The 16,247-nt window shown below is 39.6% G+C and overlaps 1 protein-coding gene across 1 annotated transcript in view; it reads left to right on the forward strand.

The window, feature by feature from the left end:
- coq6 (coenzyme Q6 monooxygenase) overlaps positions 1-16,247 on the forward strand; it is a 42,325-nt gene that overhangs the window by 11,417 nt on the left and 14,661 nt on the right. The window contains exon 3 of the mRNA XM_061895321.1: positions 14,898-14,956. Within this exon, the coding sequence (XP_061751305.1) occupies positions 14,898-14,956 (59 nt within the window). The remainder of the gene's footprint in view (positions 1-14,897; positions 14,957-16,247) is intronic.

Here is a 16,247-nt window from a genome sequence, read left to right on the forward strand (position 1 = left end):
AAAGAAAAAAAAAAGACAAGGGCAGTGGGAGCGATTAAGATAGGGAAGATGCTGTGAGAGGCGCCGTGGCAGCCGTGGGGGTGGCAGGACCACTCGGCCAGGCCCAACCGCAACAAGGGATAGAGCCATTCAACTTTTCTTTTAACAACACTCAATAAATGTTTGGGAACTGAGGAAATTAATTGTTGAAGCTTGAAAGTGAAATTCTTTCCCATTCTTGTTTTATTTGGAGCTTCAGTCGTTCAACAGTCCGGGGTCTCCGCTGTCGTATTTTACTCTTCATAATGTGCCACACATTTTCGATGCGAGACAGGTCTGGACTGCAGGCGGGCCAGGAAAGTACCCGCACTTTTTTTTTACGAAGCCACGCTGTTGTAACACGTGCTGAATGTGGCTTGGCATTGTCTTGCTGAAATTAGCAGCGGCGTCCATGAAAAAGACGGCACTTAGATGGCAGCATATGTTGTTCCAAAACCTGTATGTACCTTTCAGAATTAATGGTGCCTTCACAGATGTGCTAGTTACCCATGCCTTGGGCACTAATGCACCCCCATACCATCAAAGATGCTGGCTTTTGAACTTTGCGTCGATAACAGTCTGGATAGTTCGCTTCCCCTTTGGTCCGGATGACACAATGTCGAATATTTCCAAAAACAATTTGAAATGTGGACTCGTCAGACCACAAAACACTTTTCTACTTTGCATCAGACCATCTTAGACGATCTCGGGCCCAGAGAATCCGGCGGCGTTTCTGGATGTTGTTGATAAATGGCTTTCGATTTGCATAGTAGAGCTTTAACTTGCACTTACAGATGTCGCGACAAACTGTATTTAGTGACAGTGGTTTTCTGAACAGTGGTGAAGAAGGAGCTGAGCCGGAAGACAAAACTCTCAATTTACCGGTCGATCTACGTTCCCATCCTCACCTATGGTCATGAGCTTTGGGTCATGACCGAAAGGATAAGATCACGGGTACATGCGGCCGAAATGAGTTTCCTCCGCCGTGTGGCGGGGAACTCCCTTAGAGATAGGGTGAGAAGCTCTGTCATCCGGGCGGAACTCAAAGTAAAGCCGCTGCTCCTCCTCATCGAGTGGAGCCAGATGAGGTGGATCGGGCATCTAGTCAGGATGCCACCCGAACGCCTCCCTAGGGAGGTGTTTAGGGCACGTCCAACCGGTAGGAGGCAACGGATAAGACCCAGGACACGTTGGGAAGACTATGTCTCCCGGCTGGCCTGGGAACGCTTCTGGATCCACCGAGAAGAGCTAGACGAAGTGGCTGGGGAGAGGGAAGTCTGGGTTTCCCTGCTTAGGCTGCTGCCCCCGCCACCCGACCTCTGATAAGCGGAAGAAGATGGCTGGATGGATGGGTTTTCTGAAGTGTTTCTGAGCCCATGTGGTGATATCCTTTAGAGATTGATGTCGGTTTTCGATACAGTGCTGTCTGAGGGATCGAAGGTCACGGTTATTCAATGTTGGTTTCCGGCCATGCCTTTTAAGTGGAGTGATTTCTCCAGATTCTCTCAACCTTTTGATGATATTATGGACTGTAGATGTTGAAACCCCTAAATTTCTTGTAATTGCACTTTGAGAAGCATTGTTCTTAAACTGTCTGGCTATTTGCTCACGCAGTTGTGGACAAAGGAGTGTACCTCACCCCATCCTTTCTTGTGAAAGACTGAGCATTTTTGGGAAGCTGTCTTTATACCCAATCATGGCACCCACCTGTTCCCAATTAGCCTGCAAACCTGTGTGATGTTCCAAATAAGGGTTTGATGAACATTCCTCAACTTTATCAGTATTTATTTCCACCTTTCCCAACTTCTTTGTCACGTGTTGCAAATTCTAAAGTTAATGATTATTTGCAAAAAAAATGTTTATCAGTTTGAACATCAAATATGTTCTCTTTGTAGCATATTCAACTGAATATGGGTTGAAAATGATTTGCAAATCATTGTATTCCGTTTATATTTACATCCAACACAATTTCCTAATTTATATGGAAACAGGGTTTGTATATATATATATATATATATATATATTTGCAAATAATTGTATTCTGTTTATATTTACATCTAACACAATTTCCCAATTCATATGGAAACAGGGTTTGCATATATATATATATATATATACATATATACAAACCTTGTTTCCAATTCATATGTGAACAGCGTTTGTATATATATATATATACAAACCCTGTTTCCATATGAATTGGGAAATTGTGTTGGATGTAAATATAAACGTAATACAATGATTTGCATATATATATATATATATATATATATATATATATATATACAAACCCTGTTTCCATATGAATTGAGAAATTGTGTTAGATGTAAACATAAACGGAATTCAATGATTTGCAAATCATTTTCAACTTACATTCAATTGAATACGCTGCAAAGACAAGATACTTAATATTTGAACCGAGAAGCTTGATGTGTTTTTGCTTAGAATTCAATGGCAGCAACACACTGCAAAAAAGTTGGCACAAGGGCATTTTTCCATCTGTGTTACATGGCCTTTTCTTTTAACATCGCTCAGTAAACGTTTGGGAACTGAGGAGGCCAATTTTTTAAGCTTTTCAGGTGGAATTCTTTCCCATTCTTGCAAGATATACAGCTCAAGTTGTTCAACAGTCTCCGTTGTGGTATTTGACCCTTCATAATGTGCCACACATTTTCAATGGGAGATAGGTCTGGACTGCAGGACGGTCTAGTACCCGCACTCTTTTACTACAAAGCCACACTGTTGTAACACACGCAGAATGTGGCTTGCCATTGTCTTGGCGAAGTACTTAGGCGCGTCCATGAAAAAGACGTTGCTGGGATGGCAACAATGTTGCTCCAAAACCTGTATGTACCTTTCAGCATTAATGGTGCCTTCACAGATGTGTAAATTACCCATGCCTTTGGCACAAATACACCCCCATACCATCTCATGCTGTCCTTGTGCCTACAACAGTACGGATGGTCCTTTTCCTCTTTGGTCCATATGACACAACGTCCACAGTTTCCAAAAACAATTTAAAAAAAAATATTTTATTTATTTTATTTTATTTATTCATTTATTTTTTTTTTTTAATTAATCCAACAAACCACTACACAGCAATACCATAACAATGCAATCCAATTCCAAAACCAAACCTGACCCAGCAACACTCAAAACTACAATAAACAGAGCAATTGAGAAGACACAAATACGACACAGAACAAACCAATAGTGAAACAAAAATAAATATTATCAACAACAATATCAATATTAGTTATAATTTCAGCATAGCAATGATTAAAAATCCCTCATTAACATTATCATTAGAAATTTATAAAAATTAAAAAAAGAACAATAGTGTCACAGTGGCTTACACTTGCATCGCATCTCATAAGCTTGACAACACACTGCCCAATGTTTTCACAAAGATAAAATAAGTCATATTTTTGGTTCCTTTAATAGTTAAAACAAATTTACATTATTACAATCAGTTGATAAAACATTGTCCTTTACAATTATAGAAGCTTTTTTTTTTTTTTTAAATCTACTACTCTGCTTGCATGTCAGCAGACTGGGGTGGATCCTGCTGAAATCCTATGTATTGAATGAATACAGAATCGTTTTGAATTGGAAAAAATGTTGTTTTTGAATCGAGAATCAAATCGAATCGAAAAAATTGATATATTATCATATCGTGACCCCAAGAATCGATATTGAATCGAATCGTGGGACACCCAAAGATTCACAGCCCTAATGTGTGTATGTATGTATATATATATACATATATATATATTAGATAGTACTTTATTTATTCCGTCAGGAGAGTTCCTTCAGGAAAATTACAATTTTCAGCACAATCCCATTCAAGATCAGACAAACATTACAGGGAGACAGAACAGGCTCGCTGACGGGTCTGCCGGCTTCCAGCGCCCCTTACAAAAAAGATGACATACAGGTAAAAATGGGGGTGGGGGGTGGGGGGGGGAGAGAGAGAAAAGAATAGAAGATTAAAATAAAATTAAAAAAATCGGTCTTAGCCTGGGCCCTGTAGTGGGGGTGCAGACTGAGGCAAAGGCAAAAAAAAAAAAAAAACCTCATAGCCATAGTACACATCCCTCTTACATGTGTGTAAGAGGGAAACATCAAACATCAAAGAACACAGAGGACATTAAAGACATTAAAGCAGCAGATACAACCAGACACTTCTACATACAGCTATGAATAAAAAGTAAAATAAACATATACACTGTGGTGGCCTCTGCTATATATATATATACATACATATATACATGTATATATATATATATATATATATATATACATATATATATATATATATATATATATATATACATATATATGTATATATATATATATATATATATATATACATACATATATACATGTATATATGTCGCTGCCGTTGTGTCCTTGGGCAAGACACTTTACCCACCTGCTCCCAGTGCCACCCACACTGGTTTAAATGTAACTCAGATATTGGGTATCACTATGTAAAGCGCTTTGAGTCACTAGAGAAAAGCGCTATATAAATATAATTCATTTCATTTCATATATATATATATATATATATATACATATATATGTATATATATATATATATACATGCATATATATATATATATATATATATATATATATATATATATATATATATATATATATATATATATATATGTATATATATACATATATGTATATATATATATATACATATATGTATATATATATATATATATATATGTATATATATACATATATGTATATATATATATATATATATATATATATATATATATATATATATATATATATATATATATATATATATATATTAGGGCTGGGCAATATATCGATGTACTCGCGGGTGCAATATAGACTATACAATGACTATATCATGACATTCGAGTATATGTTCTCACACAGTTGCTTTTAGTTGCGGCCATTACACATCAGACGTTTCCCACTCTTTCTCTTCTCTCCTTCTCACAGAGACATAAACAAGCAAACTTTCTTACATATGTCAAATGTGCAATGTCACACGCCCTCTGCGAGCAGGGAGGTAGCTACATGGGTAATGTTAGCTCTGATGCTTACGGTGCGTTGTGAGTGGTAATACGAGAGAGAGAAGGTGCGAATCTGGTAACAAATGGAGTGATAATTAATTCCAAAGAAAAACAGCACTGAGTGCATCGTCTGGCGGTGGTTTGGCTTCAAGCGGGATTATGTTGAACAATTATGCGGGGAATGAGTTGCTACAAAAAGTAGCACCACTGCTAATTTGTAGCATTATTTGAAAAGTCACTCGCTAGAGAATGAAGAGTGCCTGAAACTGCATTTCAGCATTTCCGTTCAGTGCCACAAAATGCCGAAGCAACAAATTTCCAGATCAACATCGTATGAAAAAAAAGTCAACAACAGAAGGAGATAACGTCTGCAGTAACCTACCACATAGCGAAGGACATACACTATTTGATTTACTATTATGCAGCTCATTTTGATTTAACAGTTTTTGAAATATCTTGTGTGACATCATTAACAAAAGTGCACTTTGTTTGTTTTGTGTGTTTATTTTCCGTTATTATCAATTTATCAGCTTTTTGTCATGACATGATGCCTTTATCTCTATTTTGACATTTTGATGGAGGGAGGTATTTTTTAAAAGTATTTTTTTTTATGTTTTATGTTATGTACATTTAAATGTACATGTAGAGGCTGTATCGATACTGTTCCATTAAAGAGTTTGAGCAGAAATATGTCATAAAGGATTTAACCATACACAATAAAACATTAAACAAAATGCTGTGTCATAAAGGATTTAACCATACACAATAAAACATTAAACAAAATGCTGTGTCACATGAATGTTTTTTAAAGTAATACCTTTGAGACATGAGAGGAATATAATAAAAAAAAAAAGGTGTTTGATATCAATATAAAACACATAGCAGTTGAAGATGAAGTCTAATAAACAAGCTTTGTTCTTCTCAAACGCCCCCGTGTTCAGTACATCAGTTTAGCCAACAAAATTACAGAGGAATGACACCTCTCACATCGAATATACAAACTTCACAGTCTGCGTTCAATTCGATGAGATGACAAAATGTTTTAGCCAGTTTTGATTTTATTTACACACTGATACAGTTTGCAGTTAAATAGAGAACGACTGATCATTCCAGTAAACACACAAGACTTAATGAACAAGTTGTGACAGCGTTCACGACACATCAGATCCTGCATGTTTCCTCGCATCATCAACTCTCAGTCAAAGCAGCATATGGACGCTGTATTAAGAAAATAAAAGCAACATCAAATAGTTTTTCTCCTTCACTGTATACTTTTAGTGTGGGGACAAGTGTATCTGTTTCCAATATTGTCCACACCTGTTGTCATCTAAACACAGCAGTGTGCTCTTAAACGCATGCCGAGAAGCAAGGTAAAATGACGTTAAACCAAGCACTTTGCTCCGTTTACTCCAAGGGGAAATCTCCGGAACAAAATCTGTGTTAGTCCGCCATAATAATCAAGCCAAACGACGCTAGTGCGCATGCGCCTGACTTCGTGTTGCCTAAAATGCATTAATAAATGACGGGTTTTCGGTAATTAAACAATTAGACGGTATTACTAACGTCTGGAATTTTATCGCAAATTATCATTATACCGTTTACTGTTACATTCCTATCCTTGTCCATTAACAAGAAAAAAGTTAATGGTGGTCACGGCATGTTCTTGCTGTCGATGTTTGTCAATTTTTTAGAGCATTACAGCAAGTTACAAGGCTTTTGCCATGGTTGCCGTAGTAGAATTCGAGCCCTGTATATATACTGTGTGGTAATGACTCAACAGTCTCATTTTCATCTAAACAACACTACAATATTACAGTAAGCTTAAATATCTCCACACACACAGAAACACATATTCACAAATCTCATTGGTGGGTTCCGAAACCAGAAAAAAAGGAAATTCATCTTACTTTGTATCTGAAAATATATATGTGGCATTGTTGAACATGCATGTTCGAATAAAGTGAAACTAAACTGAACTAAATTGAACACTCTGGGAGTATCGGGATGATAAAAGAGCAGTGGCTTTGTGTATTCACTGCTAGCGTTAGCACAAACTGGCAGTGTGAGGCAATCTTTTGTCCGCTTGTGTCCTGGTAGTGCCTTCTCTTTTGCTCTAACAAAGGTCCGCTGTGGCATCTTTTTCGGCCTCATCACTTGGGATGTATACCTAGTACCGTTATTTTTAGGTACCAGTTCCTAATTGAGTCGGTGCAAGCGGTCCGTTAAAAGTGTGGTTTATACTGCTATCAATACTTTCATCCAGCTGACCGTTGTAATTATGGCACGCACGTGCTGTCACATTCATTCAGGTGCCGCTGCAAAGCATTACAAAAAGACACAGCTGAACAGCCAATTGGAGTCAAAATTTTACCGCACCACTTCCGGTTACACGGTACGCGGAAGTGAACAGAATCGTAGATTTACGTGTCATCAGATGATGACACGTAAATCTAAAAACAATCTAAATCCAAAAAGTCGCTGAAATTAGCGTAGTGTGACTGAGATTAGGGTTGGGCGATATATCAATATACTCAATATATCGCGGGTTTGTCTCTGTGCGATATAGAAAATGACTATATCGTGATATTCGAGTATACGTTCTCACGCAGTTGCTTTTAGCTGCGGGCATTGCACTACAGGCTCTTCCCACTCTTTGTTGTCTCTCATTCTCACAGACAGCAAGCGCAGCTTCTTACATACGTCACATACGTATGTATACGCCCTCGCGGAGCAGAGAGGTAGCAGCATGGGTAACGTTGGCTGTGAAACAAGTGGTAATACGAGAGAACGAAGGTGCGAATCTGGTAACAAATGAAGGAAGAAATAATTCCTTAGAAAAATAGCACGAGGTCCATAGTCCCGCGGTGGTTTGACTTCAAGTGGGAATATGTCGAACAAACAGTCGTAATTTGTCAAGTGTGAGGCAAAAGCGTTGCTACAAAAAGTAGCATTACTGCTAATATGTAGCATATTTGGAAAAGTCACCTGCGAGAGAATGAAGAGTGCGTGAAACTCCGCATGTCAACATCTCCATTCGGTGCATCACCAACAAAATGCCGAGGCAACTATTTCCACATCAACACCGTAGGAAAAAAATAGTCAACAACAGAAGGAGATAATGACCGAAGAAACCTACCACATGGCGAAGGACGAACACGATTTGATTTCCTATAATGCAGCTAATTTTTATTTGACAGTTATTGAAATATCTTGTGTGACATTATGCACAAAAGTGCACTTCATTTGTTTCAAAATATTGCAGTGGCATTCATTGCAAAAAGTGCACTATGTTTTAGTGTTATTTTGATATGTCATCTTAGTGACACCATGCACAAAAGTGCACTCATAGCTTGTTTTAAAATGTCTCTGAAGCAAACTTGCACTTTCCGTTTTAAAATGAAATGAATGTTTGTACCGCTGCTTAATAACTGTTTAATAAATACAGTTTTGGTCAATTGACTTAGTTATGATTTCCCTCTCTGCATGAAAGTTTAAAATGAGCATATATTAATGCAGTATGAACAAGAATGTTTTAATGTAAACACATAGAATTATCATACTGTTGTGATTATTTGCATCAAGTGTTAATTCAAGAATAAGGCAAAATATCGAAATATATATTATGTATACATGGCCTAAAAAATGTAGATATTAAAAAAACGCCATATCGCCCAGCCCTAACTGAGATGCTGTTATTGAGAGGAAGAGGGGAAATTATGTTTACCCTGCACTTGACCAACACTCACCTCCATGGAGCAGTGCCAGCCAGGGCCCAGCTCATGCACGGCAGCCCAGGGTATAATATCCATAAAATCCCAACAATATACATCCATCACAATTAGACTTAGACTTCCTTTTTATTGTCATTCAAATTTGAACTTTACAGTACAAATAAGAACGACATTTTGTTGCTTTAGCTCATGGTAGTGCAGGATAAAAAAAACAATAAGGTGCAGATATAAATAAATAGATTACTGTACAGATAAATATATTGCACTTTTGCATATGCATCCAGGTTTATGGATGTATGTTATATTGTCTTTTTATTCCAGCGAGTTAATCCATTTTGGGGGGAATTGATGGAATAGTTATGATGCGTTCAAGAGTCTTACGGCCTGAGGGAAGAAGCTGTTACAGAACCGGGAGGTTCTGCTTCAGAGGCTGCGGAAACTCTACCCTAGAGTCCAGCAGTGAAAACAGTCCTTGGTGGGGGTGGGAGGAGTCTTTGCAGATTTTCTGAGCCCTGGTCAGGCAGCGACTTTTTGCGATCTCCTGCATAGGAGGAAGAGGAGTCCTGATAATCTTTTCCGCCGTCCTCACCACTCTCTCGAGAGACTTCCAGTCAGAGGCATTGCAAGCTCCAGTCCAGACAGAGATGCTGTTGGTCAGTAGGCTCTCAATAGTGCCTCTGTAGAATGGGGGGAGGGACCTGTGCTCTTTTCATCCGACGTAAAAATTGCATGCACTGCTGAGCTCTTTTTATAAGAGCTCCGGTGTGTAGGGACCAGGTTATATTGTCAGTGATCTGCATCCCCGGGAACTTGGTGCTGTTTACCATCTCTACCGCTGTGCCGTTGATGAAGAGTGGAGCGTGGCTGGACTGGTGCTTCCTGAAGTCAACGATAATAAAAAAACGATAAATGGGTTGTACTTCTATAGCTCTTTTCTACCTTCAAGGTACTCAAAGCACTTTGACACTACTTCCCCATTTACCCATTCACACACACATTCACATACTGATGGAGGGAGCTGCCATGCAAGGCGCTAACCAGCACCCATCAGGAGCAAGGGTGAAGTGTCTTGCTCAGGACACAACGGACGTGACGAGGTTGGTACTAGGTGGGGATTGAACCAGGGACCCTCGGGTTGTGCACGGCCATTCTGCCACTGCACCACGCCATCCCTGGTGATCTCATTGGTCTTGTCGACGTTCAGGACCAGGTTGTTGGTTCTGCACCAGTCAACCAGATGTTTCACCTCCTCCCTGTAGTCCATGTTGTTGTTGTCACGGATGAGGCCCACTACTGTCGTGTCGTCTGCATACTTCACAATGTGGTTAGTAGTGGACCTGGCGCAGCAGTCACGGGTCATCAATGTGAACAGCAGCCCTGGGGGGAGCCGGTGCTCAGGGAGATGGCACTGGAGGTGTTGTTGCCCACTCTCACAGACTGGGGTTTGTCTGTGAGGAAGTCAATCAGCCAGTTGCATAGGTGGGTACTGAATCCAAGGAAGGCCAGTTTGCTCACCAAATGCTGCGGGATGATGGTGTTGAATGCTGAGCTGAAGTCCAGAAACAACATCTGCATGTGTGTTTCCTTTCCTTCCAGATGTTCTAAGCTCAGGTAGAGTGCAGAGGAGATGGCGTTCTCTGTGGAGCGGTTAGGGCAATAAGCGAACTGGTATGGGTCAAATGTGGGGAGAAGTCTGGAGACAATATATTCCTTTTACAGACTCTCGAAGCACTTCATTATGATGAGGGTGAGTGCTACGGGGCGATAATCATTGAGGAAGGAGATTGTGGGTTTTTTTAGGCACTGGAATGATCTTGGCCGTCTTAAAACATGATGGTACCACAGCCTGGGTCAGCGAGATGTTGAAGATGTCTGTGAGAACGCCACTGCAGTCTCCAATCCTTTGCAAGTCTTGTAGTTGGTCAGCCTCTGGCATGTTAGTACAAGGCAGGTAAAGGAAGTCGGCAGGTCAGATCTGTAACTTTGGAACAAGGATTGGCTCTAAGGGCTGTGCAGACGCCATTGGCCCACCCCCAAGCTGCGTTGTTGTGAAACATTCAGCAGACGACTTTATTTTGCAGCACTTTTTCTGTGTTTTCTGAAGAATCCAGTCGCAACAAAATGCAATGTAGCAAGACGTTTTTCGTCTTTTATATATGAGATATTTTGATTTGTAATTGCTGTCTACTTGCTCCATATCAGCCCTCCAGCAGCTCAAAAATGTAATTGCAGGATTCTGTCATTCCACCAATCATTTCCTTCCTGCTACATAGGCTGCAGCCATATGTGTGTAAAATTGCCAGTTTGCTTGTGTCTTTCTTTGCTTTGGATGCAAAAACAGCAGCCACAAAATTGTTTCAGGATTGATAAATGTAAAAAATTTGAAATGGAGTCTTGCCTATCTGTGTTGGCCCTGCGATGAGGTGGCGACTTGTCCAGGTTGTACTCCGCCTTCCGCCCGATTGTAGCTGAGATAGGCGCCAGCGACCCCAAAAGGGAATAAGCGGTGGAAAATGAATGGATGGATGGACGGAGTCTTGCCCCAATAATACACTGAGTGCATTTAAAGGTGCCATATGGCCAAAAATAGTACTGCAATCACGGTCCAAAATTCTATATCCCTCCATTCATTTTCTACCGCTTATTCCCTTTTGGGGTCACGGGGGGCGCTGGCGCCTATCTCAGCTACAATCGGGCGGAAGGCGGGATACACTCTGGACAAGTCGCCACCTCATCGCAGGGCCAACACAGATAGACAGACAACATTCACACTCACATTCACACACTAGGGCCAATTTAGAGTTGCCAATCAACCTATCCCCAGGTGCATGTTTTTGGAAGTGGGAGGAAGCCGGAGTACCCGGAGGGAACCCACGCATTCACGGGGAGAACATGCAAACTCCACACAGAAAGTTCCCGAGCCTGGATTTGAACCCAGGACTGCAGGAACTTCGTATTGTGAGGCAGACGCACTAACCCCTCTTCCACCGTGAAGCCCCAAAATTTTATAGTTAAAGTTAAAGTACCAATGATTGTCACACACACACACTAGGTGTGGCAAAATTATTCACTGCATTTGACAGTCCCCTCCCACTCTCCATGACTGAGGTTGCCAGATACGCAGCCGAATCCGAATCCTACTCAAAGGAACTTCAAATGGCAATCGACGAGTCATACGCTGTAGGTTTCTCTTGTTTATGCTTCTTGCAAGATGGTTTACTAAGTAATTATGCCACATTTTACTTATGTCGATTAGCCAAACGTACTTGTAAAGTTACGCAGCAATATTTTCGTCGGGAGTCGGGACAGATTGTTGGGTATTACCCTGCTAAAATGTCTAGTTTCATCACACGTACCATCATCGAAATAATTAATAAATTATAATATAATAATATAGTATATATAGCATAAGCCTACTTTGATGGCAAGTCAAAGCCAACAGTAAAATTACTGCCACATTTCGTTCAGCATAACTCCATGTTGCATCCAACCTGACGCACTGCAATGTCTTCCATTGACGCACATCACCATCTTTCAGTGCAGAGTGCAATTCTATGAGCCAAACTACGTTACGCAAAAAAACACTTTATGCATTAATCATATAGCCCACTACCGTGTCAATAGAAAAAGTAATAAATTATTACATGTAATGCATTATATTTTGCCAAGCAAATACCACCCCATATCTGTTTGATGCACATACAGTACAAGAAACCACAATTAGCCGTGCTATCGTTGGACCGCATTTCCTCAGCATATCTGCAAAATGAGAACAAAATAGGCATGGACACTACCACCCATATCCACATACAATTTATTTGTCAAAAATTTTTGTTGCCCTGTCAGTTGGATGACACATCGACATACAGGCTAACGAGTATATTTTTCCCCCGTTAGCCTATATGTCAATGTGTCATTGACCAGGCTAGCACGCTAAGAATTTGTTGCATGGACATATTAGCTTTGTTAGACAGGATCATAGACTGTATTGGACGGTGTAGTTTACATACGAAATGTCCATTTCTATTTATTACGAGTGATAAGAAAATGTAAAACCTATCAAGGAGGAAAATAGCAAGTTTGCAATCAGATGGAAAAATCTTCTCCGCCTTCAATTGTCTCCATCTTTCAAAGGCATCCCCGATACAAATCTTTGTTTTGTTCCTGGCATTGTCATAAATAAGTTGAGAATCGTAACAACACCTTTTAGATTTACTAAGGTCTGGCATGTATAGTAACTTTACCAGTGGCAGTATCTCGATGAAGAGGGCGGTGCGTAACTGGCAACCTGGATGTGACAATGTGACAGACTCACAGACTTTTTAATTGGTCAAACGGTAGAGGGCGGGTCCTCAAAATGAAAAAAATAACAATATTTCGAGGCTGTAAATCTAATTTTGAAATGAACATATCCCGGCTGAACTACCATTGTCAGATATAAAGGTATTCTGAAAAGAACATGATATAATAATGCCTTTTGACACTTAATGATGACTTGACGTGCAATTATTACATATGGCACTTTTAAATTGTGGCTATGCTGCGAATTTGGTGCCAGCTCCTTCAATTCTCACCAGCTGCATGCAGAGCATCTTTGGCTGCGCTAGTCAGCAAAAGTGTCGGCACAGACAACTTATTGCGTTAAATCCGCGGTCATTTGCGCGAAACAACTGGTATGTTATGTTGGCTGCTTGTTTCAATACCGAAGGAAAAGCAGCTTCCAGCAACACAGAAAATATTTATTTCTAACTCGGCAAAATATTAGTACTTACTTGTATCTCCGAAATTGTATTTAATTCCAGTTCCAATCTACCATTAAGACTTCCGGGTAATGTAGTTACTCTATACGTACCAACACAGTATGTGGCATAATTCAACAACAAACAAGATTTGCAGTCAATAATCATGATTCATTAATCCCAATAAACGCGTTAGTCTTGACGGCCCTATACAGTAAATAAGGCCATTTAGTGTCATCCCCATAGAAGATAATGGGTATTTAATTGGCCCTATACAGACAATAAGACTATTTGGTGTCTTCCTCATCCTCATTTAATTGATCTTTTACAGGGTCACACTGTGTCACCATCATAAAACGTACATATATTAAATGCACAGGCAATTATTATGTTTCATTTGAACTACCTTACTATCTGTCATACAACTAATATAAAAATCTAATTTTGTTGTACTTTCGCAATGACAATAAAGACTATTCCTTCCTTCCTCCAAAAAGGAGTTACGAGCTGGTAATTGTAAAATATAGAAACAGTAAAACGTGAACTTTTGTTTGAGTGGCAGACCTGGTGACAAAAGGGCAAATGGAGATTACTGCTTGTGCTTTAAAATTGAGTATTTTCTTGTAACAACAGAACATACGCAGCTCACTTTCTTGCTTAAAGTTATTGTACACAATTTTGGAATTAAGAGATAAGAAGGTGCTGTCCACGCATGTGGCCACTAAGCCATTAGAGGTTTTTAAGAGACATCCATCCATCCATTTTCTATCGCTTGTCGCTTTCGGGGTCGCTGGAGGCTATCTCAGCTGCGTTTCGGGCAGAAGGCAGTGTACACCCTGGACAAGTCACCACCTCATCACACATTTGTCTGGAAATTGTTGGTCTACATGCAGTGGTTCTCAATTATTTTGTCCCATTACTTTAGAATTTCCGCGACCGCCTTGAGTTGAATTACTATTGGGACCTTGATATTTATTCAACTGTACAGCCCGACATGTAAATGACATTCTTTATGTATGCCGCTGACGACAACTACATTTTTCTTTTCATTCCTATCACATCTTAATCTCTTTGCCTCCATAAGCTCATGTGTACTTAGTAGTTATACTGGGTAGAACAGGGAGTCTGTTGACTAGACTAAACACTGCTGCCACCTAGCTGTAAACTTATATATCATTCTGACATGAATACTAGAGTGCAGACACAAATGATGACAATCTCCCCTGTGGCTAGGGACAACCCAGGGGGTCCCAACCCACTATTTGAGAAACACTTGTCAGCAGTAATTCGGTTTTGTTGTCTAAATGTTCCGATATTGTTTACTGATATTTTGTTTTCTTTAGGTATTGGTGCATGGGAGCATATCACTAACATGAGATGCAAGCCCTACAAAAAGATGCAGGTACGTTCATTCAATCTGTTTGAGAAAGATATGATTCTAATTTTCATACTTTCCAATCCAATAACTGTTTTCTGAGTTTTTTATTTGACAGTGTTACTGTTTTTACCATGACATTTACAGTATATTCTCCATGTATTTCTGTCATCCAGTAATCATAATTCCATACAATTTGTGGAAGTTGTTTCAAATTCCACTTGTCCAGTCTTACAGCCAAATGAGTAAGAAACTCATTTCTGGTTTGTATAATCATGCAGGCGGCATGGAGTCGTTTGCATTAAATGGTGGGTTCATGTGACATGCAATTTTCTCAATCCCTCGTACATGGGCCTGTATCAGTAACTCAATAGAAAAAACATACCATTATGATACACCATGAGACTTGCATGCCCTTGTTTCATTTATTATCAAAAACATCCTTTTTGATGAGGATGAAGTCCTTTTGACATTCACAAATTGGTACTCCCTCCCTGTATTTTAATTGTGAAGATTCATGTGAACAACTGCAAGAAGATAAAAGATCAAAAGAGTTGTTGTTTGCTGCAAAGTGAAGCAGCTTCATGGCAATGGATGCAAGGATCGTCCCGACTTGTATGATGTGGTCAGTGTGTACCAAAGCCTCTTGACCGCAGCATTTCGCTCTAAGGCTAAGATGTCATCATGCTCTGCCTTTCAGAGTGATTATGGCATCGTACCTCACCCATGATACCTTCCATTCTACCGCTTTTTTGGGTTTGTTTTGCCTGCAAGATCAGTCATTCTCCTCCTAGCCATAAATATGTGTTGCATGTCTAAATAAAAAATGTTCTGTGTTTTAAAACATATCTTAAAGTATTTAGATTTAGAGTGAACTTTCCAGCAGAGTCATTTTCTCTTCAGGTTGCAAGCAAGGGTTTAAATCTTGCAAGAAAAGCATCAAGGCATTCCCTCCCAAAGCTGCAACATGTCACCCCGCTTTAAACAAAACCAAAACGATTTTTGGGCTGGCCTTTTAGTTTTAACCACTTATCACAAGTTGCAAACCCAAAGCACCATTAGTGGGTTTTTTAAAGGGTATATCCCCCGACTTTATGGCAAGTTGGAAAAAAGCAGCATATTACAGCTGAATGACGGGTTACAAGCCAGCAGAGGACTAAACAAACACTTCCACCATGTTCCGCTCAAATGATGTGTTTAAGTTCATGATTACAATTAAACCAAAACATTAAAAATATTGCTGCGGCTAAATACTGAGCCATTTATTTTACAAACATGTTAGAGTTTGCAAAAAACAAACTGTTGAATGTCCTCCATT

This window comes from Nerophis ophidion, linkage group LG03 (assembly GCF_033978795.1).
Source record: "Nerophis ophidion isolate RoL-2023_Sa linkage group LG03, RoL_Noph_v1.0, whole genome shotgun sequence".
Taxonomy (NCBI): domain Eukaryota; kingdom Metazoa; phylum Chordata; class Actinopteri; order Syngnathiformes; family Syngnathidae; genus Nerophis; species Nerophis ophidion.